Genomic DNA, 25566 nt, shown 5'->3' with positions numbered 1-25566 from the left:
TTCATAATATAAGACTCAAGCTAACAAAATCAACTTTGAATGACAACGTGTCAATTTTCAATTTAAGTGATGTGGATAAATAAATCTAAAAAAAAAAAATTAATATAGCCTTGAAGGTTTTTTTTTTTTTTTTTTCAAAATTTTAAATCTTATGATTTAATAATGTGTGCTATAAAAATAAATTTTTTGAAATTATAAACATAATAAAATTATAATATAATCAAATATTATATTTATAAATAGTTAATTAATTAATTAATTAATTAAAATATAATAAAATAACCTAACTTATGCCCACAATTAAACTAAAACAAATAAAATAACCAGTAAATCCTAAGATCAAAAACCTTGCAATGCATGCTAATATCGAGCCGCTTCCGCTGGACTGGACTAAGACCTTGCTCCGCAATTGTTTTAATTTTTTTAGAACCCATTTACAGTTTTCCTTGGGCCGAGAATGGGATGGACTAACCGATAGGCAAATGCCATTCTTCTGCCACGTCATCTTTATCTAAACCATTTAGAAAGAGAAGCATCTTTCTTTATTCCGACAACTACTGTACTACTTTATTCTCGCCTTGCCGCCTTGCTTCCGAATCGAATTTAAAAATGCTTGAAACCAACGCGGGGACAAAATGCTTAGCCCTCACTCCCACATGAAGATCCGAGTCATGCCAAAGACAACTGAGTCAATTCGGAATCTCTGCAAATCGACGCTATATTTGTTCCTCACATTTGTCTCTCCTTTCATTTTGTATCGCTGCATTCGCTTCCTTTCAATGTATTCGTCTTCGTCTACTTCCGCTCCCAAAACCGACGCCGAAATTCTCCGTCGTAAACGAATTGAGAAAAGCAAGCTCTATTTTGATATAACTACCCCCAAGGTAAAATTTATTTTGTCAAGTATTTGTTTTCTAACTAGAAGCTTTGAACTCTTAACTAAAAGAAAAATTACAGGTTCCGATTATCTATTCGTCTTATTACGATATCAGGTTCTTCGGAATTGAAAAACTGTAAGATAAGTTGAATTTGAAATTAAATTTTCATTTCTTTTAAGTAATTTTATGTTCCTTTTCTGGTTATTCAGATAATCAGTTAGTTTTAAAAGTAAGTTTGTTATTCGAGATTGATGTAGGCATCCGTTTGATTCTTCAAAATGGGACCGAATACGCGGGTTCCTGATATCGGAAGGTCACCTAGACAAAAACTCTATTGTTGAGCCATTTGAAGCTTCAACAGATGATCTACTTGTGGTAATTGTATTTTTTTCCCTTTCTTTGTTTATATGCACTGAGGCTGCATGTGTCACGGGCCGGGAGCTTAAGCCTAGTTACCGGAGTCATGCGCGGTCCGTGACACATGTATATTGAGGAAAAAGGAAAATCATAGGTAATTAGTGAAGAAATTTTAGATAATGAGTTATCTATCTCTAGTAGGTGCAGTAAACTTATGTTGACTTTTTTTTTTTGATAATCTCTGGATAGGTGCATACAGAAGCATACTTGAATAGCCTGAATAACAGTGTGAATGTTGCCATGATAACCGAGGTACTTTATAATATTTCCTTTATGCCATAATTTCATTGTTTCTAGTACGCAGTTAATTTTTGTTTTCTTGGAGTTTATTTATTTTGTTGCAATTATCAAGTCTGTTTGCACAACTCTGCTTAAAGATCGGATTATCCAGAAAAAAATAACATGTTACTTGGTTTATTTATTTATTATGATTTTGGGTTCATGGGACATTTTTGTATGTATATTAGTGGCTATGTCTGTTATGGTTTGACGATTTTGGTTGAGGATTAGGTAGTTTCAAATGATGTTATTATACTTCTAGATTAATTCAAAGCAATGTGTTGTGCAGGTTCCTCCTTTAGCAATATTACCCAATTGGCTTGTTCGGATGAAAGTTCTTTCTCCGTTCCGGAGGCAGGTGAAGTCATCATCTCTCTTGGAGCTAATTATATCATTTTCTTTTTTTAGAATGGAGTTTGACTTTTATTTGGGACTAGGATTATTCTGATCATATTGCTACAGGTGGGTGGAACTATTCTGGCAGCTAAGCTCGCGAAGGAGCAAGGATGGGCTATCAATGTTGGAGGAGGGTTTCATCATTGTTCTAGTGGAAGGGGAGGTGGATTTTGTGCATATGCAGACATTTCTCTTTGCATTCATTTTGCATTTTTTCGGTTCACAATATCAAGGTAATAGACCTTAAAGCTTAAAAGTAATAAATGCAGTCCTTGCAATCTTGTGTGGAATCCTAATCTCAACTCCTCAGTTAACATTTATCTTTTAAGAATGGGCTATTTTCCTTATACTTCACATTATTTTTCAGGGTGATGATAATTGATCTAGATGCGCATCAAGGAAATGGTCATGAAATGGATTTTGCTGGTGATGGTAAGGATGCTTGTTTATGCTCATGTTGCTTTAACTTGATGTTATTTTGGACTTTCAATGATTGTGTTTAAACTGACAGGGCGTGTGTATATTTTGGATATGTACAATCCTGATATATACCCATTTGTAAGTGCCTGCTATCTACATTTGTACCGCATTTTCTCTAATTGAATCTGTGTACAGCCTCATCCTATAAACCAATTTACTTCGTCCTTGTAACTGTTATGTTTTTGCTCTATGCAATGAGTTTTGGCTTTCACCTCTTGAAATATCTATATAAGAGGGCAAGTCATCTCACCTTTTACTTTTATTTTCTTTCTTTAAACCCTTTTTCAGGATCTAACTGCTAGAAATTATATTAAGCAGAAGGTTGAAGTGGCGGTGAGCCTCTGGCATCTTATTTATGAATCTAGTTTATTGCTGCCTAGGTCTTTAGCTGATTTAATATTCCCATATATGAATAGACTGGGACAACAACGGATGGGTACTTGAAGGAATTAGATAAAGCACTTCGGGTAAAGATTTCTTTCAGCTATCTTCCACATGTTTCTGTCACTGTTTTTTGCTGGATCTTTTCTTTTCTCAATTCTGATGTCCATATACTCTGTTAGTTGATCTGGTGCACTTATACATCATTATCTGATGCCTTCTCTCCAACAATTCTTCCATTTTATGTGACAGTTTACAAGTTTCTTGGTTTTGACTTTTCATCATTTTCTTTTTATTGTCATCTGTTTTTAGATACATTTAATGCCTTTACTGTGTCTCTACATCTATTCTTTTATTTATTGTTGTTATAATGCATGATGCTTTAATTTTGGTGCATTCAGACATGACTTCATCAGCATTTCTGCCAATTTGTACTTCATCTCTTGCTTTTGCATTTTTTCCTCTGTTATGTTTAGTCTTTCTTTTTAATTACTTGTTATCTTTAACTAATTTTATGTTATAAATAGTGTCGTAAAAAGTTCCTCTTATGCTATTACCACATTATAGTTATTGGTTGTGAATGTCAGGTAGCTAGGGATAATTTTGCCCCTGAGTTGATTATTTACAATGCTGGCACCGATATCCTTGATGGAGATCCACTGGGTGGATTAAAGGTAATTCATCATTGGATCCATTTGCTTAATTTTGTGCTTTCTTATTCTTCTTTTGTCCTGTACTTTTTCCCTTTTATTAGAAGCAAAATGAGATCCTCGTTGGAATCATGCTTACTATGATTATATGGTCTCTGATTTACCAATTCACCTTAACTTTGGTAGAGATTTGTCTATCTGATAATAGGCTGGGAGAGCAGCCTAAATTATCATACAGAAAGAAGGAAGTTGGTGGAAGGAACACATGCCTGTTTTATCTCATATTATGTGCTTACATGGTTATGCTGATTGATAAAAATTTTATAATAATCTTATGAACTCCGCAAATCTTGATTTGCCAACTTATAGTTAAACTGAATGAGAGTGGCATTGATGATGATGCATCTTTGGACCTTTAGAAGCAGAAGAGAATGTTTTTTCTTTTCCTTTATGCTTTAAAAGAAAGCCTTCATTTATAGTGCATTCAGTTCAATAATTACTTCTGAATCAACAGGCAGTAGATAAGTAGCAATGAGGTTGTAAGTTGTAACTTGTAAGATTATCATGTAAAACTTAAGAGAAATTTTTTTGGATAGTGCATCTCCGTATCATTAATATTAGTGAGTTTTCACTTATGGCTATTTGTTGCCTTTAATTTTCAGATTAGTCCAGACGGGGTAGCCCAAAGAGATGAGAAGGTCTTCAGGTTTGCTCGTGAGAGAAACATCCCTCTTGTCATGGTCACTTCAGGTTCCGTGTCTTCCAGACTTTATATTTATGTTTGTATGTGGACGACAAATAGGGACATATGCATCCACACAAGAAAGAGATTTGAGACTTTCTTTCTCTACAATCTATATCACCTGTCTTTTGTGGAAACTTATGACTTTATTCAGCAGAAAATCTTCTATTGATTCTGATCCTCTGCCTTGCCTTCTAAGCTTGTTGATTATATTCCTTTTCAATACATAGTTTATAAGTCGGTGTTTCCAGATATCAGTTACTCTAGAATTTCATCTTGCTGGACACATGGTTAAGAAGAAAATCACTAATTGAAGAAAAATATTGGTCCCTAATAATTACTTATTCCTTTTCTGGATGGCCACATTAAATGGCCTCAATATCCCTTGCAGAGGCAAAAGATGCTGATTTCTCTGTGATTGACAATTTCATTTCCTCCACGTGTATGTTGCAGAAACCAACTAGGCTTAAACCTCAGACCTCTTTAGGTTAAGCAATACGTAATTTTTGTTTCACCCAGTGATTGTTGTTGGTCGTTTTTGCAGCTGCCAAGATATCATTCTCCTGCTTACGCCTTCTTTTAGTGGGGAAAAAAATAGAAAGACTGGCTTATACATTTTCCACTTTATATCAACAAAAATGTGGGATGAAGCTAGGTTTGAGATTATCTGACATTGTTGTGAACCCACAACCTGAGATAATGCATGTAGGATAGACATGGCAGATTTTCTTTGAGCATCTTGGAGAATCCATCCTAACAGACCTTATTTTTTTTTCTCGTTTCAGGTGGTTATATGAAAACCAGTGCCCGAGTCGTAGCAGATTCCATAATAAACCTCTCAAGGAAACGCTTGATAGATCTGTCCCCTCGCTATGGAAGAAGATAAACCTGAGATAAACGCTTGATAGGCCCCTTTGCTATTATACACAGTCTATGATAAATGCCATTTCCTCTGAATGATTTCAAGGCACGAATTCAGCTTTCCTCGTGAGTTTGTAAATGGAACGATCCTTAACTATATAACCAAGCAATAAGGGTAAGAAATTAGGAAAAAGTACGAGTTGTAGCAATAATACTCGTGATTGTGTCGGGTGGTTCTTTTGCTGGGTAGTTAACCTTGCAGTTGCGTCCGATAATCTACACATAGATTGGTTAAGATCATAGAAAGTTGTAATGTTCATAATTTTGCGTTGTTTGCAAGGCAATACCGTAGGATTAGCTTTGCCCCTACTTGTCTTCCTCGACGCCTAGGGTTATTGAATAACTGATAAATAAAGAAGCTTGTTTCATGACTAAAAGTTTGTAATTACAAAGTTGTAGCATAGCTCATTTAACAGGGCGGTCCATTTGCCTGCTGCTGCTGCCATTCGCCAGCGTCTTTTTCTCTTGTATTTGCTGTGTTTCTGGACCCGTGTCTCGACTCCAACAGACAAGGGATACGAAGCCGTATTCAGAATGTTGGTTGGCCCAACGTTGAATCGCTGCATCGAAATTGGCGTCAGATTGAAACTGGTTTGTTCATTTTGGATTATCTTTGGTAATATAAAGGTTTAATCAAATCAAAATAATTTAACTTAATGAGATGTGTAATTTGATGGATCAAGGCCGAATGTACGGCAAGCAAAAGCTTTGTGGTATAACATTTTTGCTCTCTTCTTCTCATGCCGAATGGGAGGCCGTCCTCTCTTTCCTGCGATCTACGTTTTTAAAACTAACCCATCGTATCCAATATTTTAAAATTGAATTTAAAAAAATATTGAATAAGAAAAATAAACCTAAAATAAAAAAGAAAATTATTAGGACAATATTCCAATTTTGGTAGCCTTAATTTTAATTAATAAATAACAAGTTGACTCCCGAATCTTTGTACTTACCAGTTGCCAGTCTCGCTCTCCGGCCATTTTTTTTTTTTTTTTCCTTTGTCTCTTCCATTTAATTCCATTGCCCGTCTCTTTCCCTGCGCCAGTCTGCGTAACGTGCGCCGGGTGTCGTTCCAAATGGTGAGAAGATCAGACTTGCCTTCTTACGAGTTTTTTACTTTCTTCTTCGTTACTCTTTTTGTTTGGCTTCGCTTTCGCTCGCTCAACAACAACAACAACTACTGCTCGCTGATTCGGATCGCTTCGACGTCGATGCAAACGCCACCGTTTCAAATTCTTCCTCTATAACTAAACCAAAGGATGGTACTTTGGCTGCTATCATTGATCGTGCTCTCGAGAAAGATCACTGAGAGCGAACAAAACCAAGGTACACTTCTATCTCTCTCAGATTTTGCTTAGATTAGGGTTTAGGCTTAAATCCATGCATCAGAACCTTACTAATAATGATACTGAACTCAATTATACTTGTTTACTTCAAAATGTTATTTACTGTAGCAATTAATTCTCCTCTTTTATTATTTTTTTTTAAAGATTTTTGAGCGCGATCTATTGTTAGATTATGATTTTTGTTATTAATGCAATGTTTATAAGATCTTAAGATTTAATGAGAGTGCATTTACGTACATTTCCTGGAAATTATATTTGCTATTAATTTTCCATTTTTTTCTTTAAAACTTTGTGTCAATTATAGTATAAATTCCTCATGTGATACTAAGCATGCACGGACGGCTCTTTGGAATTTTAAATAAATTCGGTGGATAATTCAACGTTTAAGGAAAAAAAAAAAAAAAAAGATGTCAATGAGTATGAGTAGGGTACAGAAAAGGTATAGCATTTCTCATTTCTGAATTTTTATATCATATTTATTTCCGTACTTGTATTCAATAGGTATTTTAAATTTATACTCATTTCGTGCGTATTTAATAGTTACGTGATAATTCCCATACCCCTAACTTAAAAAATAAAAATAAAAACCAATAATTATCTTTTTAGCTTTTTAAATTTTTATAAATATATATTAATATATATTTTTTCAATAAAAATATATTAATTTTAATTAATTTAAAATAATAATTTATATTATTTAATAAAAAATTTATTTATTAAATATATATAAATATATGTGTAGGGTATGGGTACGGAGTGGGTGCTATATTACCTTTTCTCATCCTCATACGCAATAAAAAATTAAAATTATATCCATTTTTATCTTTATTTTTATATTCATAATGTAATATCTATCTCTATCCCTATTGAAATAAAAAGTCGGTTCCCCATTGGGTACGGATAATATTGATATCTATTAAAAAAAATCAAGGTATTAAAGGTTTCCAAAAATGTCTGGCTCAAATTCCCATTTTGGAGTTGTCGGCTGCCATTAGTTCCTTATAGAATATAAATCCAAAGGAAATTCCGATGCCGACTTTTTTTGTTGGCAGTAAGTGATGATGCTGGAAGTTTCAACAACAGTGTAGCAGAACAGCAGGTTGGTAGTAGTTATTCTTTTGAAAACTTTTCTGCTTGAAGAACTTGCTAACCTATTTTTTTACATGTGTTTGTTTATCAGGCTGTTTTGGAAACTGTAGCCAGAGTTAAGCCAAAGAAAAATGACACAAAAGAGGAAAAGTATGTGCTTCTCCGTAGTAATTAGTAGATTTCATTTGTAGCTTTTTAGTTATGATTACTTTAGCTGTTAATAGAAGAATGTATTTTATCTTTATGATAAAAAGAGTTGAACGTATTTCATACCATTTCTTTTATATAACTAATTAGAAACATGTAGTCTCTCTCACCTTTTGCATCCTCGTTATAGATCATTTCAACTCCATGATGTTTTCAATCTAGACAATGATAACAGAGCTGAAGATACACCTATGTTAATAGATTGAAAGATTAGATTGGTTGACTTGAAACTTCATGTCAAAATATATTTTCACAGTTACAAGTCTGAGATGTTGGTTTCTTTTCAGGACGTCTTCATTATATCTAATTTTAAATCAAAATATCCTGTATTATAGCTAGACTTAAGGTAAACATTTTATTATCTTCAGTTTTATTGAAGTTTCTTTTTACATTCAACTAATAAGCTGATCTAAACCTTTTTTGCTTATTCTATGTAGAATTATATCAGATTTGGTAGTTGTCATCATGTCTGCAACTTGTTGTGGCATTGCATTTGCTTGTGCTGGGCAACCGGTCTGATTGTATTGATATAAGCTTAGCTAATCTTTGACTTCAATGTTGGGTTCTACCTGAATGTCTTGGTTTACTAATTTCCTATATATTTGTTGACTGTTTTATTTTATACAGGTGATTACTGGATATTTGTTGGCAGGATCTCCTATTGGACCTGGGGGTTTTCGCTTTGTCAGTGAAATGGTGCAAGTATGTTGTCTATTTCATTAAAGTTTACCTGATGGCTTATTTATTGAATCCTGTATAACTGTTCTGAATGATGGTTTCTTTATCATAATGTCACAGTTCACTCTTTTGCATATGGAGCCCTTATTATGAAAAGTGATTGCTGTTTTAATTTTCATTTCTTCATCTCAATTAATATTAGTTATTATGATTCGTTAGAGTTCATCCAAAGCCTAAACAACGTTAAGCCCTTGTTGACTTGTTCTTGTGAAGCATGTCTTTGTCTTTTTTCCTTTTAAAAAAGGAATTTATTTTAATGGGCATATTATATTACAGTCAGTAGTTGGTGCCTCTATCTAATGAGGGTAATGATTAACAATAAACATAGAGGCCATGGTTTTATGATTTTAAGTGCCAGTAAGTAATATTGTGTGATTACACTCTGTTGTGCAATAGTTGGCAACTGAATTTGAATTGTCTAGTAGTTCTTGGGAATGACTTGGACATCTGATGTTTCCTTACTATTTATTTGCTAGGATCGTGATCCTAGTCCATGGCAGGCTGTTTCATTCTAATTCCATGTTTATTGGTGTATTCTTGTATTTGTTCTTTTTCAGGTGAATCATGCAGGTTGAAACGGTAGCTCAATTTGGCGTGATTTTTCTTCTTTTTGCACTGGGCCTAGAGTTCTCCGTTGGAAAGGTTGGCTTATGTTTCTGAACTTATTACTTTCTATTTTATGTTATACTTGTCTAACAACATTCTTAAAATCATGCATCTAACCTCATCCTTCTTATTTTAAGCTTTGAGCTGTTCAAGCAGTTGCTGTCCTAGGAGGGCTACTCCAGATAATTCTATTTATGTGTCTCTGTGTAATTACAGCCTCAGTATGTCTATTAATTTTAACATAAAGTCTGTAGGTTTTGGTTCAGTAATCTTTTATTAAGTAATGTCATCACCTTCACCTGAATCTGAGCTCACTGAGGTTGCATGAGTTATCTTTAAAGTCACTGAGGTTTCACAAGTTATATTTAAGTTAATCAAAAGGGAAAGAAATTGTATCTATAGTGAGTTAGCATCATTTCACATTATGTCTGATCATAAAGAAGTTTTTGCTGCTATGCTGTTCAAAACTTAAATATTTCCTGCTACTTGATTTCAAATATGATTTTTAGTTTGGTTTTGTATTTATGATATGCTTTAGCTGAATATAGTTAAGGTACATTATGTCTGATCATAAAGAAATTTTTGCTGCTATGCTGTTCAAAAATTAAATATTACTTGCTACTTGACTTCAAATATGATCTTTAGTTTGCTTTTGCATTTATGATATGCTTTAGCTGAATATAGTTAAGTTACATGCTTCAGTGCTAACTTGTTTTCTTTCTTATTTTTCTTGTTATTATAGACCATGTTATACCTCAATATTAACTCTGAATCCTGCTGTTTAAATTGTTTGCTGTTTGCAGTTATGTGGTGGTAGACTTTCAGAGGGTGTCTTTGTTGGTGTATTCCTTTCAATGTCTTCAACAGCTGTGGTAAAGTTTAGCACCTATCTTTCAGAGACACCTACAGCACCTAAACATTCATACTTGCACTCACTGATGAGCACACATATGGATACACTTCACACGAGTTTAGACACCCTCGCACTCCTTGTAGAGTCCTTTATCTTTGTTTAGTATTTTTTGTTTTAATGTTGTTTTTTTCTATTTTTCAATGGTAGGTGCTAAAATTTTTGATGGAGAAGAATTCTACGAATATGCTTCATGGCCAGGTCGGCATTGGCACTCTTATCCTGCAGGTATTGATTCCTTCAATCCATTGTCCTATCTTGAATTCTTGTTTTCTTTTCTAGAATTTATTTATGCCTTCTGGCAGTCAACTCAATGATATGAATCTTTTTCAATTACTCTGGTGTCCTGAGAAGTTTTTTAACTTTGCAGGATTGTGCTGTGGGATTGCTATTTGCGTTGCTTCCAGTTCTTGGTGGAACTTCTGGTTTACTTCAAGGAGTAATATCCATGACTAAACTGTATGGTGAAAACTTGCAGAAATGTCACTTTCCTAGTTTCATATCTCTCTCTGCATTAGCGGGTAAATATCAATGGGTCCTATTCATGTCTTTTAGATGCCATAAAAGGGAAATTATGTGATTAATGATTAGGCTTAGTTTTCAGTGAGGGCATAGTAACTTGCACTTTTGTTAGATTCATGAGCTATTTCACTTCAAACTAGAAAGATAGATCATCTTTTAATTCAAATATATATCATTTAGGCACCTTAGTTTTGATCAGAAGTCAAATATATTATTGTGTTGATGCATCTACTTTGGATGTCTTGTGCTTGTGATGTTATAAGAAGTGGTAACTAGGGAATGGATGATTAAGACTATAAGTTCTTGTTTTTCCTCATTACCTCTCTTTGCACTAGCTGGTTTTTCTTTTGGCATTTTTAGGCACTGAGTATGGAGTTACTTCTTAACGTTCAATATTGTCTCATATTTGCCTTCCTTGGTTGCTTAAACTGATGATAAGCCTTTCATCACAGGTGCATACTTTTATTTGCTGAAGGAATCACATATTGAATTTTTCTTTCCTCTGTATGTCCTGAAAACATGCTTATGCATGAGTGAGATTCATATCTTGATATGATTTGTCTAATTACCTCTTATATGTGCAGACCAATGAACTTTATCAACTGGCATCTGTGGCATTCTGCTTACTTGTAGCCTGGGTTTGTTTCTTGGTTCTTCTCGATTGTCTTCTTTTTACTTTCACTTTGTCAAGCATCCTGTTTTTTTGTATGCAATATCCACAGAAAAACCCCTTTGTTCCCATTAATGGTGTTTGTTTTATCTGTAGAGAATTTTATCGACATTTGTCTGTACTTTTTGTTGACATATGAACCTCTGACAAGCAGAGCTAGTGATGAAGCCTAACCTTCTGGTTTTTAAATACTGATGCTCAACTGTCCATACTTTTATGTAATGTTAACTAGACAGTTAATTGTGTTTTGGCATCTGCTTGAGATTCGAAGAGCAGAAGTGCATAATTTTACCCCTATGCCAGTGGTGCAATTGGAATGCTTTAGAATGTTTTAACTTGATAATTGCTTAGTGAAAAAGCCTTGTGAATGAAGTTCTGGATTCTCTGCATTGTTCTGTAGACCATTGGAATTCTGCAGGTACATTACATGCAAAAGAAACCATGCGGTTGCTGAACTCAATTGTTTGTTAGAATAATTTAAGCCAGTCAGACGTCTGCAAATTGTGCTTTGGAACTTTTATTTGATTGACTGTAAAATTCATTGTAGTGACAAGCTGGGGCTGAGCTTAGAATTGGGTTCATTTGCTGCTGGAGTGATGATGTCAACAACTGATCTTGCCCAACATACACTTGAACAAGTTAAGTTTACACTTACACACTCCATTATATCTCAATATTTATGAGATAGCTGAAGTCATCTTTTCCTGTCCTCAAAAAGTTTGTGGTTTAGGCATGCACAACCATCTTAGAATCCTAGATTTCTTCCATCCCAATCACTCAAAAAACATTTTCATTTGTGGTGTGAAGGGGAAAGAGAGATTTGTGCTCAAACATATTGTCACCTGCTCTGCAATTTCTCGATACCAAAACAACAGACTTAGTTTTCATCAGGAAATCTTAAAATTTCTATGACATCAACTTATAAATAGCAGGACAAGAAACTAACCTACAGTGTGCAACACAACTTTTTCGCCTTCAATTATTTTGCGGCTTCTATCATTTAGATTCAGTGGTATTATCAGTCTATCCTTCTAGCATCCCCACAATTAAAGTTAGTCTCTCTGTGCAGATTGAACCCATTTGCAATTTTTTCACTGTTCTCTTCCTTGCCAGCATAGGGATGCTGATCCACGTTCATTTTCTTTGGAACCATGTTGATATCTTACTTGCATCTGTTATATTGGTTATCACCATAAAAACAATAATAATTGCCTTGGTTGTCAAGGGTTTTGGCTACAACAGCAAGACTTCACTGCTTGTAAGTTTTATTTAATCTATACTTGATTATATAGTATTTGAATATTAAAGTAACTTGAGTTTACATGCACAGGTTGGAATGTATCTGGCGATAGGGGAATTTGCTTTTGTTCTGCTCAGCCTTGCTTCTAATCTCCAGCTCGTTGAGGTCAGTGCTACCATCGAAGTTCTTACTGTTACTTTGGCAAGATGGGTGATATAATACATCTCTTGCTAAGAACAGTTTCTGGGCATTATAATGTACTCCATAACTGAAACCTTGAGCATTTCAGGGGAAAGTGTACCTGCTACTTCTTGGGACAACTGCGCTTAGCCTGGTATGATTGTTTCTTGGCTTGATTATATGGTACTCTATCAATAGTGTCAAGCGAGAGGATGAGAAATTTAAACTTACGAAAAAAAGGGAAAGATGGTGTGAAAGGGAAAAAAGAAAAATGTATACAACTGCAGTGACGGTTATTTTTGTAGTAAATAGTAATTTAGCTTTATGAGTGTAATTGGTATCTGCAGGTGACGACTCCTTTGCTGTTCAAGCTAATTCCTGCCATTTTACATCTTGGGGTGCTCTTGCGCTGGTTCTCCCCTGAGAGAGAAGGTTCCATTGAGGTAATTACCAATTTCATGTGTTGGAAGGATCATGTCTAATTCCCGAAGTAACTCAAAATAAAATTCTTTTCCAGGTTGGAATTGAAGGGGATAACCTCCGTTCAGACGGTGGAAAGCATCGCATTACTTCGATGGTCCAAGAATCCCATGATTCGTGATGATCATATCATGTAAACTAATTGAGAAGAAAATTCTCCATTACTGACAGAGCATTATTCACCTTTGTCAGCTATTTCTGCAGTGCTGATGAAATTTACTGAATGGTCTCTTTGAAACAGAGTTTGTCCAGAGTTGAATTGTTTCTTTAATTTGGTTTACTAACCCTACTCGATTTTTTTGCAAATTGGATTCAGCCTCTTCAAACAGCAGTGGAAATGAGGAAACCTACCTACTTAAAAGAACCAATGGCTGACGCAATTCCTGGTTTAAAGAAAAAAAAAAAGCCTTCTAATCATTCTTCGGAGCCATTCGACTTGTTTGTATTCAGTTTATCATAGTATTGGGCGTGGAATTAGGAATGATATTTGTATTTGTTATTGATATTTCTCATACTTTTTTTTTTTTTTTGGTAAAGAGACATTTAGAAATTTTAAATGTATTAGATGTAGTTGAATGTAAGATTCTCACATAGAGAACATCATCATCTACGAGTTTAGCTCAGTATCAACTTATTATTTACCGCTTTATATTTTTATTGTTGTAATTTTATCACTCTTGCAATTTTTTTTCTTTGGTGCAATTCTAGTATGAAAAAAGAATATTTCAAGTGGATAACTAATTAGCAGTGCAATTCTAGGAGCAAACTAGAATATACAAGAACTCACGGATCGAATCGAACTCACCCAATAATTTGTAGTAAGAAAAAAATTTTTGGAGCTTTCGAAGAAGGATAACTAGAATTAGAATATTTTTAAATGAATTTACACTTGACCAACTATTAATCCTCAATTTTCAATAATCGGGTCATTGGGTCCATCTTTTCATAAGTTAGAAGTGGGTCATTTTCTGCTGACTTTCTTTTTACGGCATTTTTCTCATAGTCTAGAGTTAGGTTGTCTCTCAAAAGAATGGCCCAATTTACCCACATGGATATAGTTTTGGACTAGCCATATTTTTTTGCATGAATGTGTTGGTTAATTGTTTAGCCAATGTTGCATTTACGCTCATTCATGACCTAGCTAGTCTAATAATGAGTGATTGTGCCTGCCAAATAATAATTCGAACACTTGACGCTTTAAAGCATAATATTTACCAAATATGAAAGATTTAAGATAGAATTTTGAATCCCATCTTTACAATAATTTAAAAGAATCAATTTAAAAAAAAAAAAGTGGTGGAATATCTTTCGTCATTGTTTTGTTAGCAGGATTACAGATATTAGAGAATGGTGACAAAAGCTGCCCAAACTCTGATTGGAGGAAGGAGTAAAGGCAGTCCACGGACACTATTGTGTCATGTGCCAATGAAATCATGGTAGTCTTCCTCCAATGCCGATGCCCAATGGTTATCACAAAAGGTTGGAGACATGGTAGAGGACAAATGAAGTAAAGTCCAAGAAGCCCTTTTTTTCTCTCTGTTTGGACTTTTGTCAGACTGAAACGACCACTGCATAATTTGCATTCCTCTTTTTGTGTTAATAAATACTTCTTTCAAATCTACAATATTTTGTCTTGAATTCCCATTCAAGATATTTTTGCTTCATTTTGCTGTCCACAAAAAAAAAAAAGTATAGCATGACATTTCTTATATACCACTACTAGAGTATTCTTTTCCCAGAATTGAATTACCCGGTAGGAAGGAAAACAAAAGTCGCATGCTTAAATGTTTATTAACAACTAGCCTCCCTAGGATTAAAACCAAAAATTTTGACCATTAGTTAATCAATTGAGTGGTTTATTGATAGGGTTTTTTTAACCTGTTCTTTTTCTTTTTACAAACTTTAACCGAAACATAAGCTAAGGTTTTTTTAGCATGGTGATATTTAGTACAAGGCATTAGGTAAGGCTTTTATCCTAAGAAATGAACTGTCCTGTGCTTTACTACTACCCTGTACCCTTTGCTAGACCTCCCCTCTAGGCTCTAGGTGTCCTTTGTTTATTTTTTTGACCAGCTTCTTTTTGGCCTTTTCCCTCTTCATTTAAATTGTTACCTCCTTGCTAACGTCATTCGAAGTTTATGTTTCCTTGATGCTTCATGCTGAAACGCAGCTGAATGGCCCGTACAATTTTATCAGAATGAGATGAGACTAGTCCCAAAGCAATGAATCTGTTTTGTTTGATATATTGAGAAGCAAATACCATATATAATAATAATAGTATTAATTTAAAAGTCATATACATTCCACATTTCCAGATACAGCCATGCATCCAAAAGCTGTCCCATATCTGTTTTTCTCTCCTTTTCTCAACTTTGCTTGTGTTTGGAAGTTGAAACTGAAACTGAAACTATACGGTACTCACATACATGACGACCCTTTCTTATTTCACTGGATAACTTCGTTATATTACATCTCTGAAAGTGAGTAACAAACGAAAACACAGCTTAAAAAAAATAAAAGGGAAAAGTGAAGAATAGGGGATGGGGCCAGCTGGTGAATCCTGCAAACTGCAAAGTGGAGTTATAGATGATCACGCAAGGGTTTGTTAGAGTTGTCACATGATCCACGAATCTCCAGCTTGCCTTTTCAACCCTTCATTTAGTCTACTTGTCTTTATTCTCTTTTATTATTAATTTCTTTCCTTTTTTATCTTGTTTGTTTATTTTATACCTACTATTTTTATTCAGTATTCACGTACAATGCCCCTCTCCCTTCCCCTACATTTTATCATTAACTAGTAATTAATTATACTACTTAATAAGTAGTATCAAACTTTTATCATTAACATTATTTGACAGATCACTAAAGATGTTTCAAGAACAATCTCACCTTTTGTTTTTTTTTTTTAGGGCAATGAGCTTTGCTTTGTTCTTCCCAACTTTGTCTTCGGTTTTTCAACATGTTTGTCTTCTTCTTTGCTTGTCATTTTCTACCTTATAATTTTTTATTCCATACAAAGGAAATATTAATGAGTATTTACATAATAACGTACTGATTATTTATACAAATACTTTATATATGTGTTATTATTAACGCAGGAATTGGATTTGAATGTAAACATCCTATATATATATATATATATATATATATATGTGTGTGTGTGTGTGTGTGTGTTTCAACTTTTAACATATCTTTGTTTATGAGTTTAGACTTTACGCCAAAGCAAAAAATTTTAATGCTCGATATCATTGTCAAATTAAATCTAAACACGTACGGTATGAGTATCAAAATAATTATATGTGCTTGTTTGTCCAAATCTAGCTCATTAAATGAAGCAATTTCATGCACATGTCTGGTTTTATGTATGAATTATCAATCAATTTAAACCGATTCAAATTTGATGATTATATATCTACAGAAACAAACAAACAAGAAATAATACTTTAAAAATACAAGTCATCACTTAAAATCCAGGAATCCTTATCATTAAATTAAAAAAAAAATCTTCTTAAGAAAAACATGTAATGTTCTGTTAATTATAATGAAGAGAATTTATGAATGGTGATTCACATTGAAAGGATGATAGTTGATATTGGCAACATTCTAAGCTAAGTATTTTGTTTAGGCAAATTAGGCTAAGGATTGAGAATGCGTTAATAACATTTCGTGAGCACATTATAGGTATAATATTGTTGAGTTTATCTAGTGTTCAATAATCTATTTGTCATCTTCGCCACGAAGAGAATCCCAAACACAATCGATTTAAGCTAAAGACAAAATCTTTTCCTGATGTAGCCATTTTACGGTCCAACCACGAAATCTCTTCATTTAGAAGTAAACACAGTTTTAAGGAAAGGACAAACACAAACCACTGACAAGTTGGTCAAAAAGTGCAATCCCAAAGGGCATATCTGTCTAACAACAACAACACACACACACACACGAAAAATACTCGCTCTATAACCCCATTTAACCCATCCGCAAGCCTCTCGTTTGGTCTTTCTTTCATGAACTCAAAAGCCTCAACTTTTCTTCATTGGCTTCATCCCTTCTCCTGCCTTGTATGCTCGTCTGGCTGTAAGCCCTGCAACCCAAAACCACACCAGCAAGCCGTGCAACCGTGAACTGGTACAGAGCTTGGAGACTAAGGAGAGCTAGCTAGCAATGGATTCAAGCCAAACGCCTCCTCAGGGCCTAACCCAAGAAGAATATGCGGAGCTGAAGCCTCTCATTGACATATACCATAAATTTGAGCCAACACCGAACACATGCACATCGCTAATAACGCAGCGTATCGACGCCCCAGCTCAAGCCGTATGGCCTTTCGTTCGAAGCTTCGAAAACCCCCAAAAATACAAACACTTCATCAAGAGTTGTAACATGAGAGGTGATGGCAACGTTGGAAGCATTAGAGAAGTCACTGTCGTCTCGGGTCTTCCAGCTTCGACAAGTACTGAAAGACTAGAGATTTTGGATGATGAAAAGCATATATTAAGCTTTAGGGTTGTTGGAGGTGAGCATAGGCTGAGAAACTACAGGTCAGTCACTTCGGTCAATGAGTTTCATATGGAAGGGAAAGTCTACGCCATTGTTTTAGAGTCTTATATAGTGGATATACCAGAAGGGAACACTGGGGAAGATACAAAAATGTTTGTGGATACAGTTGTGAAGTTGAATCTGCAGAAACTTGGGGTTGTGGCAATGGGTTCTCTTCATGGACATGATTGAGAAGAAGATTGAAGTTGGTTGGATGGATTAGATATCTCTTTGGAACTCTTGTTAGTCTGGATTTCGGGAAAGTTGGATTTTTTTTTCTTTTTTATTTATTAATTAATGGGGTTTGAAGTTTGGGATTGGTTTGTATATCTTAGTTTTTGTCGGGTGACGAACCCAGTTATATTGTTAATTTGTTATGGCATATATATTATTTTAATCTCTTAAATACATGATTGAAAAACCATTCATCTTCATTTTTATTGAAGCTTGACCAATCAAATAAGAAACAATAATTCAGTTTGTTTTGTTCTCTTGCCAGTTTCATATTTGTTCATAGGAAGGCTTTCAAAATATGTACAATTAATATGCATATATTTTAACATCAGTTGACAAGGATCATCCTCTTATGCTTGTAAAAATTCACAGATTAATCCCTGACAAGAAAAATTGAAATTTCCTCCTAAACATGAAATAATGTCCTTTTTCATCAGCTTGGACTGAATGGAAGCGATATTCGAGTCATTTTGATGATGATTTTGATCAGGAAATTAAAACTATATGCATAGAGCAATACTTTAATTTTTCACCTGAATTTTCAGTGCACATATGTAATTTATACAGAGCATAGAGCAGTACTTTAATTACATTTTCATCAGCTTCCCACTTATATATAAGTCTGATGGTTTGATAATAGAAAGGATTGACCATTAAGCTTTTTTGGGGATTATGAAATTTCAATTATCATTGCTAATAGTTAGTGGGAAGTGGGAAAACTCGGAGCTGTAATTGTACGCATATACTATATTTCATGGATGATATGCCGGTTAACTTGAAATGGAGTGAGAGAGAGAGAACTTTTTGAAGAGATGGGTTGAAAGAGCAGAGAGTAGGTGAACAATTTGGTACACCACTTTTTCCTGTGGGTTCAATGTCAACCCTTAATTCAACGGCAAAGCAAAGATCAAATATTTACCTTTCCTTCTGCAAAGTTGTGAGCTACAACTTCAAGGGACATGTGACTAAGAAAGAAACCCCCCATCAAGACTTTTCTCTTTAATTTGTGCCTCAAACCCCATGTTACCCACTTTTTTCTATATATCATATAGTGGAAAGAAAAGCGATCATGAATTTATCTATTTCAAAACTAAATGTTTTCAGAACAAATAAAGAGATCAAATCCATAAGTTTTCTTTTCCGTGATGCTATCACATTTGATAAGGGGAGTCAAGAAAAGGAGTGGGGATAATCATATCTTGCCTTTCTTTTCCATCTGATAATTCAGGTTTGTGAGCCTTCACGATCCTATCACTTTTTCAACACTGTTAGAAGGGGAAATTCCAAGCCCCAAATATATAATAATCAGATGACTTTGTGATATTTTGTAAGTAAAAAGTTGTACCACAATTTACAGTTTCAATCTCAATTTCTTCCCAGTATAACCCAAAACAATGATATCTGGGCTTCACAAACTGATTAGACTTGAGCTTTCATTCTGGGCCTAGCTAGAGGCTAAATAGACAAATCAATGCAGTGCCAAGCCCTGAAATAAATATATTTAGGGGCCTTATTTTCATGCCAGTTTCTTAACCATAGTCAAAAGCCCTAGATTATTAGTTATTGGGCTTAGCTTAATGCAGAACTTGTATTTTGTTGGCCTTCGGCCCATTTTGTTTATCTTTTTGTCCTAATCATATTATTATGTTTGTGGATTTTGGAGCTGCCAAGTTTCAGCGGATCAAAACTATTCAAACACCGATAAGTGTTTCAACTGCCAATGCATTTATTTAATAGTAAATATGTTTGTTTATATTGCAGGCAATCGAAAAGCAATTGACATTTTACTATTTCTTGTATGGTTTTGAATAATGTTTAGAGTGTTAAAAAAGCAATGTTACTATTAGAATCTGTGTCTCCTTCTTTGCTTTGCATAATTTGCATGAAAATACAGCTCTGAAGCTCTATTGTCTGCATGTGCAATCAGAAGAGCTCGCTTCCTTCTACTGGGCTGCCTTGTCCTTGTCTTTAGGGAAGGCTCCACTCTTCCTCATATTCTACATGTCAAATACCACTACCCTAGTCCCTAAGGCAAACTCGTTCATATGCTTTTGTCTGATACAAATATTGGGATCGCATCCCAGTTTTCGATCGAGTGGGACATCCGGACAAGGATTCCGGCTCTTCTCTTTTTCCCATTTCCCTCTTCCTTGATATAGAAATATTTGGCCTCTCACTAAATACGACTACTCCACTAAGAGTCCTGTTTATATATTTTCAGTTTATATATATATATATAATTTTAACCATTCTACTACATTCTGAAATTTAAGGCCTGCAAAAACATTTACCTACCATCATTTATTTATATCTGCTGGTTGCTCAACAAGGATTGTTTTTTAACTAGTCTTAAAAACTGCACATGGCAATGCAACCACAGACCACACAAAGTTCCTAAAGGGAAAAGATTGTATTATCAAATCAGGATCCACAAGCACGTCTATTTGTTTCTGAGACATGTTAAAACATTAGCATTAAAGATAAAAATTCAAGGAGCAGAGGAAGATCAGCTGATCCTATTATTCACTATTTCATCATTACAAAAATATTTGGTCCATAGACCACCATAATCATGACTAGTCTAGGCTAGGGTTTTAACCTTACAAGCTACAAAGACTCTTTAATAAAGACTCTTTTAAGCGCTAGAATTGAACTGCTTTTGAAATTTGGAATTTTGGAGGAGTTAAAAGAAAGCCAAAAAGGTGTTAGATGGAGCGTGTAATTACTTCAATAAATTCGTCAAAGATATTGTTCCACCAGAGATTCTCGTCAACTTTGGCATTGCTTGCATCATCATATTCAGAGTGCACACTGCACCCTCTTCCTTTGTTTCTTTTCCTCCACAGATGCATTTGTTTGTTTGGCTTAAAACTTTAGTTGTTAGATTCAGGCCGAGAGGGGAAAGTATAAGGCTTTTGTTACTCCCTTCACTCATCTTTCTTATCAGACACATTAGCATTAGGCTTTCCTTGTCTAAAATAAGCTAAAAACGCAAGTCACTTTCTTCTAAAAAATGGTGCTGAGAGGACCTGCCAAGAACACAAGTTTGAACAGAGAGAATCCAGATATTTTGATTGTGATGATTGCAGAGAAGCAGATGAGAGATAGTGAGGAGGACAAAGGAAATCAGAGAGAAACAGAGAGAAGCGACAGGAGGGCTCCTTTAAAGCCTGCAACAGAAAACTCTTGAGGTTGGTGTATTTAAATCTTCGTGGACAGCAAGGGAGAGATTATGAATCCTGTTGGGGTCTGATATTGTGAAAATCTCAGTTTTTTGGTGTTCGAGTCGAGTTATTGGAGAAAACTCCACTTTTCTGTTCATGCAAACAAATTAACCCCACTTTTTTGTGTTGGCTTTTTTTTGTTTCTTTATTTCATTTTTTTATGAGCATCTGAAAGGTGGGGATAATGCATGAATCCTATTAGCTTTTTCACCTTATTCTTTTTGTTAAAGAAGAAAACAAAGTTTTTCACCACTGTTTTCTGGCTTTTTGACAATGCTCCTTTTTTATGGAGAAACAGAAAACCAATGATTTCATGTGAACTTTGCATTGCAATGGCTTCTTTTGGGGATCTTTGAGAAAAGCTTACATGCGTTTGTCAATCAATATAGTTACAACCCACTTTATATTTTGAGTAGAGTGAAGGATTTCACATCCTAGATCCCCTGGAATTCCTATGAATCTGCACGAAAATTCTTCTACTCTAATATTTTGCTTTTATAATTAAGGTTTGGGCGAGGAAAAATAGTTTCCTCAGCTGGTTTTCTATTGCTAGATAAATGCAAGGTTGAAAGCTACTCTGCGTATAAATGCAGGTTGGTCATCTTTTTCAGCTTAACTTTTGTTTCAGACACGCACGAAAGCATACGAGCACAAAAGCAATTGAATTTTGAAGCCTCTAAAGCTTCAAGGTTTACTTTCTACTACATGAACTGTTCAAACATGAACTTCTAGGCTTTCTATGTTTTATCATCTTCTTCCTTTGGTTCAACTTTAGACTTTCTTGTCACTGTGCTGTATCCTGCTGTTCTTGCCTTGCTTTGGCTTTTGTGTGCATTTCCATACCACTTCCAGCTGTTAAGTACTACAGCCATTAAAGTTCTTTTTCATATCTTGATCTTCCCGGATAGATTTTCTTGATAACATTAATGTTTTTTATTTAGTACTCTGCATGTATTTTTGATCAGACACATCTTCTTCCAATTAATGCGGCTGTGGTACTGATGTGATGACCCCTTATTTCACAAAAAGAAGCAACACGTATAATCAATCATCTTAAAAATTCCGCTCAATCTCTCTAGCGATTCATTGACATAGGATTTTTTTTGTTCTTTTTTACTTTCGCATGGATTTGAGTTACTCAAATCAGCTTTATTTTTGTGGCCTTGCGAGTTCCATTTACTCTGTCTGAGATCCTTTGCGCTTCGAATTTGTGGTCAAAGATTTCTCTATCAACAATCTTATCCTTTTGTAAGAGTGGGGCAGGAAATGTCCTCACTCCTTAATGATCTTGAAAGGTTAAATCATTCACATAATGCCTATGAGAAGTCTGTGTACCATAATTCTGTACTCTTATTAAGAAAAATGGGATCTAATAAAATTGCTACCACCTTAAAACTCTGGTCTCGGAATGGTGATCACAAGTTTCTTCCTCTATCTTCTTTGCGAGTATGTGAAGTGTTCTTTTCAATATAGTACATTAATTTGGTGATTTCATTTCATTACCAATTTTCCAGGTTCTTGGTGGATCATATAGGCAGATATAGACTGATCAGGAGGACATAATATCATAGTTCACCAGAGAGTTGAACTTAAGGAAGTTGTTATATAGTGAAATTAAATTGGCTTAACGTGCATATGAAGCCTAAGAACCCCCAAATGATGGAGCTGATTATGCCTGTGGCCATGTGATTCTTTTGCCCACAGTGTAATGGAGAATGATATGTTCAGCATTCCACAAGCCATGGTAAGCCAAAATTCTGTTGTTATTGATGGTAGCCCATCACAGACAATCCCAAATTCAATAGTTGACTCCAACTTATTTAACCACATCAATGAAAATCAGACACTAGCTGGGTTTCCAGTGCTTCCCTCGGTGCAAGGAGAATTTATCAGTGATCTCTGTGCTGATCTTCACATTACTAATCGTGTCAGGTTCTTTGACTCTAATGCGTTGGTTGCATCTGTTCGAAGGAATGTTGTGAGTGATGCTTCACTTGGCAATTCAGGTTCAGAAGATAACTTCAAGTTTCAAGAGCAATTCATAGGCAGAACACCCATCTCTTCAACTCCACCTGTAAGGTTTGGTCTTCAAGAAAACTTAAACGAGTTAGCAAATGTAGCCCCTTCAATCTACCCTGAGGATTTTAGGACTTACTTGTCAACTGAATGTTCTGATGACATAAACTCTACAATGGTAACCTCTGTGAATTGTGTATTTAATGAAGCATTTGGTAATATGAACAGTAAGTGGGATTTTGAGAAGTTTCCTGCTCCTTTGGAGCTTGTTGGGAAAAACCCATTGAAGACAGCATTACAACCATATTCGTCAATAGGATGTCCTGATCCAAATGGGTGGATAGCATCAAATGGTGCAAATATGAGCATGGATTATCCTTGTGGCTCATCTAAACATAGCAATGAGCTGTCTTTAAACCTTGCCACTTCTCTGCCTGCTGTCATCAAAGGGAAAAATATTCCTGATAAGTCCTCTGAAATAAAGTGTTATAGTGCAAATCACTGCTGCTTGAATACAAGAAGGTTAGGCTCAGAACAAACTTCCTGTAATGCTAAGGAGCTCTCTCCGAGTTACAATTCTCTTGGACAAGTTCAAGTGTCAGAATTGATATCAGGATCAAGATATCTTCTTGCAGTTCAAGAAATACTTGCTCAAATTGCAAGCTATTCTCTGGAAAATCTGGACCAGATAAGTATTGGAGCTGGAGCAACTAATCCGTTCTCCTCAAGCTTCCTAGCTGGAAGAAGGATGGCACTGATGGATCCGAGTGAGCTTCCAGAGATTAATGGTAATTCTGAGGTTCAATTAGAGGCAGAAGTACGAAAATGGACAGTTGAGGCAAAGAAAACCCAACTGCTGACTTTACTGCAAGTGGTATGTTGGTCCAATTTATGCTCGTAAATTTATAATTTTTGGTCTGCGTCAATTATTACCTTGAATTTGAAATATGAACTGCTTAATTATCTTGGTTATTCAAATATATAAGAGGGATGCCGATTTGATGTGGGTTAAAACTTAGATTGAAGTTCATAACTTCAAGACTTCTTGAGACTAATCAGTGGAATAACCTTCAGTTCAGCCTTGCCTGCTCTAATTGGGCAAGTTGGCTTTGTCAAGCAAGCAGGCTTATTTATGCAGTAGCGAACCATTTGAGTTATTTGTTTCTCCTGTTTTTTTTTTCTCCATTTTCTTTCTTTTCTCTATTTTGTGGTGTATTTGACATAGCATTCTGGCACTTAAATGGCTTTATCCCTCTTCATGAGACCAGGTTGATGAAAGATACAGTCAATGCTTGGATGAGGTCCATACAGTTATATCTGCATTCCATGCTGCAACTGAGTTGGACCCTCTGGTGCATGCTAGTTTTGCTCTACAGACAATCTCTTTCTTGTACAAGAACCTAAGAGAGAGGATCAGCAACCAAATCCTAGCTATGGGAGCAAATTTTGACAGTGGATGCACTAGAGGTAGGGAAAAGTCTTTTCATAATTCATTCATCCAGGAGCAGTGGGCACTGCAGCAGCTAAAGAAGAAGGATCAATTATGGAGGCCTCAGAGGGGGTTGCCTGAAAAGTCTGTGTCCGTTTTACGTGCATGGATGTTTCAGAACTTTCTTCATCCGTGAGCTTCTTACCGGAGAATTGCTTCTACAATTGTTCATAACTATCATTTTGTCATAGTCAACTAGGACAATAACTTATTTCACATTTATGCACAATTTTGCACATTTTGATAGATTTTGTATTTGCAGGTACCCTAAGGATGCAGAAAAACATTTACTTGCAATAAAAAGTGGCTTAACAAGGAGTCAGGTACTTGGAGCTAATCTTTGGACTTAAATGTGTTGGTGAAGTATTTTGATCCTCTGTTAGACTGTTACTAATAGAGTCCAAAGGAGTGGTCTTCACTGTATCTTGTGCTTAACTGGTGTTTCTTAACCCACTTTTTATATGATTTATTCGTTTCATTGTGTACATTTGGATCAATCAATGAATGACCAGGTCTCCAATTGGTTCATAAATGCTCGTGTTCGTCTATGGAAACCAATGATAGAGGAAATGTACTCAGAGATGAACAGGAGAAAGACTCGGCAAAATGAGGAGGGGACCAACAGCAACCACAGAAGCCAGATAAGCATCAGCAATCAAAGATTTAACGGCAATTGAAGCTGAAGAAAGAAAGAAAAAATAGTATCGACTGGACAATGAATTCGAGCACGTTTCAATAGGAAATAAACAAATCCACCACCCGGTTACTATCGTACATGATGCTCCATAGAGTTGGGACCTTTAGCATTAAGGGTATGATTCTATTAGTAATAGCATATATATTCTATTTAACAGGAATCCCTTTGTTGAAAATATTATGAATTCATTGTAAATTTCATGGAATTAATTGGTGTGGTCACTTTTGTTTTTATGTAA

At 35.1% G+C, this 25566-nt stretch overlaps 4 protein-coding genes and 2 pseudogenes across 6 annotated transcripts; all 6 read left to right on the top strand.

Moving 5' to 3' along the window:
• Positions 1-554: 554 nt before the first annotated feature.
• LOC111286706 (histone deacetylase 2-like) lies at positions 555-5521 on the top strand. Of its 2 annotated transcripts, none has more exons than XM_022876846.2 (13): positions 555-884; positions 958-1013; positions 1136-1253; positions 1485-1547; positions 1864-1932; positions 2037-2203; positions 2338-2402; positions 2482-2528; positions 2739-2783; positions 2867-2917; positions 3419-3505; positions 4144-4231; positions 5009-5521. In XM_022876846.2, the coding sequence occupies exons 1-13, from the start codon at positions 636-638 to the stop codon at positions 5107-5109; spliced, it is 1206 nt and encodes a 401-aa protein (XP_022732581.1). In that variant the 5' UTR covers positions 555-635; the 3' UTR covers positions 5110-5521. The 2 variants fall into 2 exon arrangements, 1 of the variants encoding a protein (XP_022732581.1); XR_016343165.1 differs by having other exon boundaries at positions 565-884; positions 3423-3505.
• A 671-nt stretch (positions 5522-6192) lies between these two features.
• LOC149518588 (uncharacterized) lies at positions 6193-7640 on the top strand (annotated as a pseudogene).
• LOC149518587 (K(+) efflux antiporter 4-like) lies at positions 7391-11920 on the top strand. The gene is made up of 10 exons (XM_089762983.1): positions 7391-7589; positions 7671-7729; positions 8414-8488; positions 9082-9166; positions 9934-10002; positions 10191-10268; positions 10411-10561; positions 11015-11066; positions 11147-11200; positions 11780-11920. Exons 4-9 carry the CDS (start codon positions 9089-9091, stop codon positions 11193-11195), a joined length of 477 nt encoding a protein of 158 aa, XP_089619109.1. The 5' UTR covers positions 7391-7589; positions 7671-7729; positions 8414-8488; positions 9082-9088; the 3' UTR covers positions 11196-11200; positions 11780-11920.
• On the top strand, positions 11775-13798 carry LOC111286708 (K(+) efflux antiporter 4-like). Its single transcript, XM_089762984.1, has 6 exons — positions 11775-11870; positions 12302-12490; positions 12563-12637; positions 12762-12806; positions 13000-13095; positions 13170-13798. Exons 1-6 carry the CDS (start codon positions 11829-11831, stop codon positions 13251-13253), a joined length of 531 nt encoding a protein of 176 aa, XP_089619110.1. The 5' UTR covers positions 11775-11828; the 3' UTR covers positions 13254-13798.
• Positions 13799-17048: 3250 nt separating this feature from the next.
• On the top strand, positions 17049-18102 carry LOC111286102 (abscisic acid receptor PYL2 pseudogene; annotated as a pseudogene).
• A 2629-nt stretch (positions 18103-20731) lies between these two features.
• On the top strand, positions 20732-25566 carry LOC111285832 (homeobox protein ATH1-like). 2 transcript variants are annotated; one of them, XM_089762982.1, is made up of 6 exons: positions 20732-21093; positions 22641-22870; positions 23059-24016; positions 24411-24763; positions 24894-24954; positions 25144-25566. In XM_089762982.1, exons 2-6 carry the CDS (start codon positions 22842-22844, stop codon positions 25306-25308), a joined length of 1566 nt encoding a protein of 521 aa, XP_089619108.1. In that variant the 5' UTR covers positions 20732-21093; positions 22641-22841; the 3' UTR covers positions 25309-25566. The 2 variants fall into 2 exon arrangements, with proteins under 2 accessions (XP_089619108.1, XP_022731187.1); XM_022875452.2 differs by lacking the exon at positions 20732-21093 and adding an exon at positions 21100-21719 and having other exon boundaries at positions 22641-24016.

Source organism: Durio zibethinus, chromosome 6, assembly GCF_047325235.1.
Source record: "Durio zibethinus cultivar Kanyao isolate XHJ-2024 chromosome 6, ASM4732523v1, whole genome shotgun sequence".
Taxonomy (NCBI): Eukaryota; Viridiplantae; Streptophyta; class Magnoliopsida; order Malvales; family Malvaceae; genus Durio; species Durio zibethinus.
Note: the sequence above shows the minus strand (reverse complement) of the source record. Positions and strands in the feature narration are given on the sequence as shown.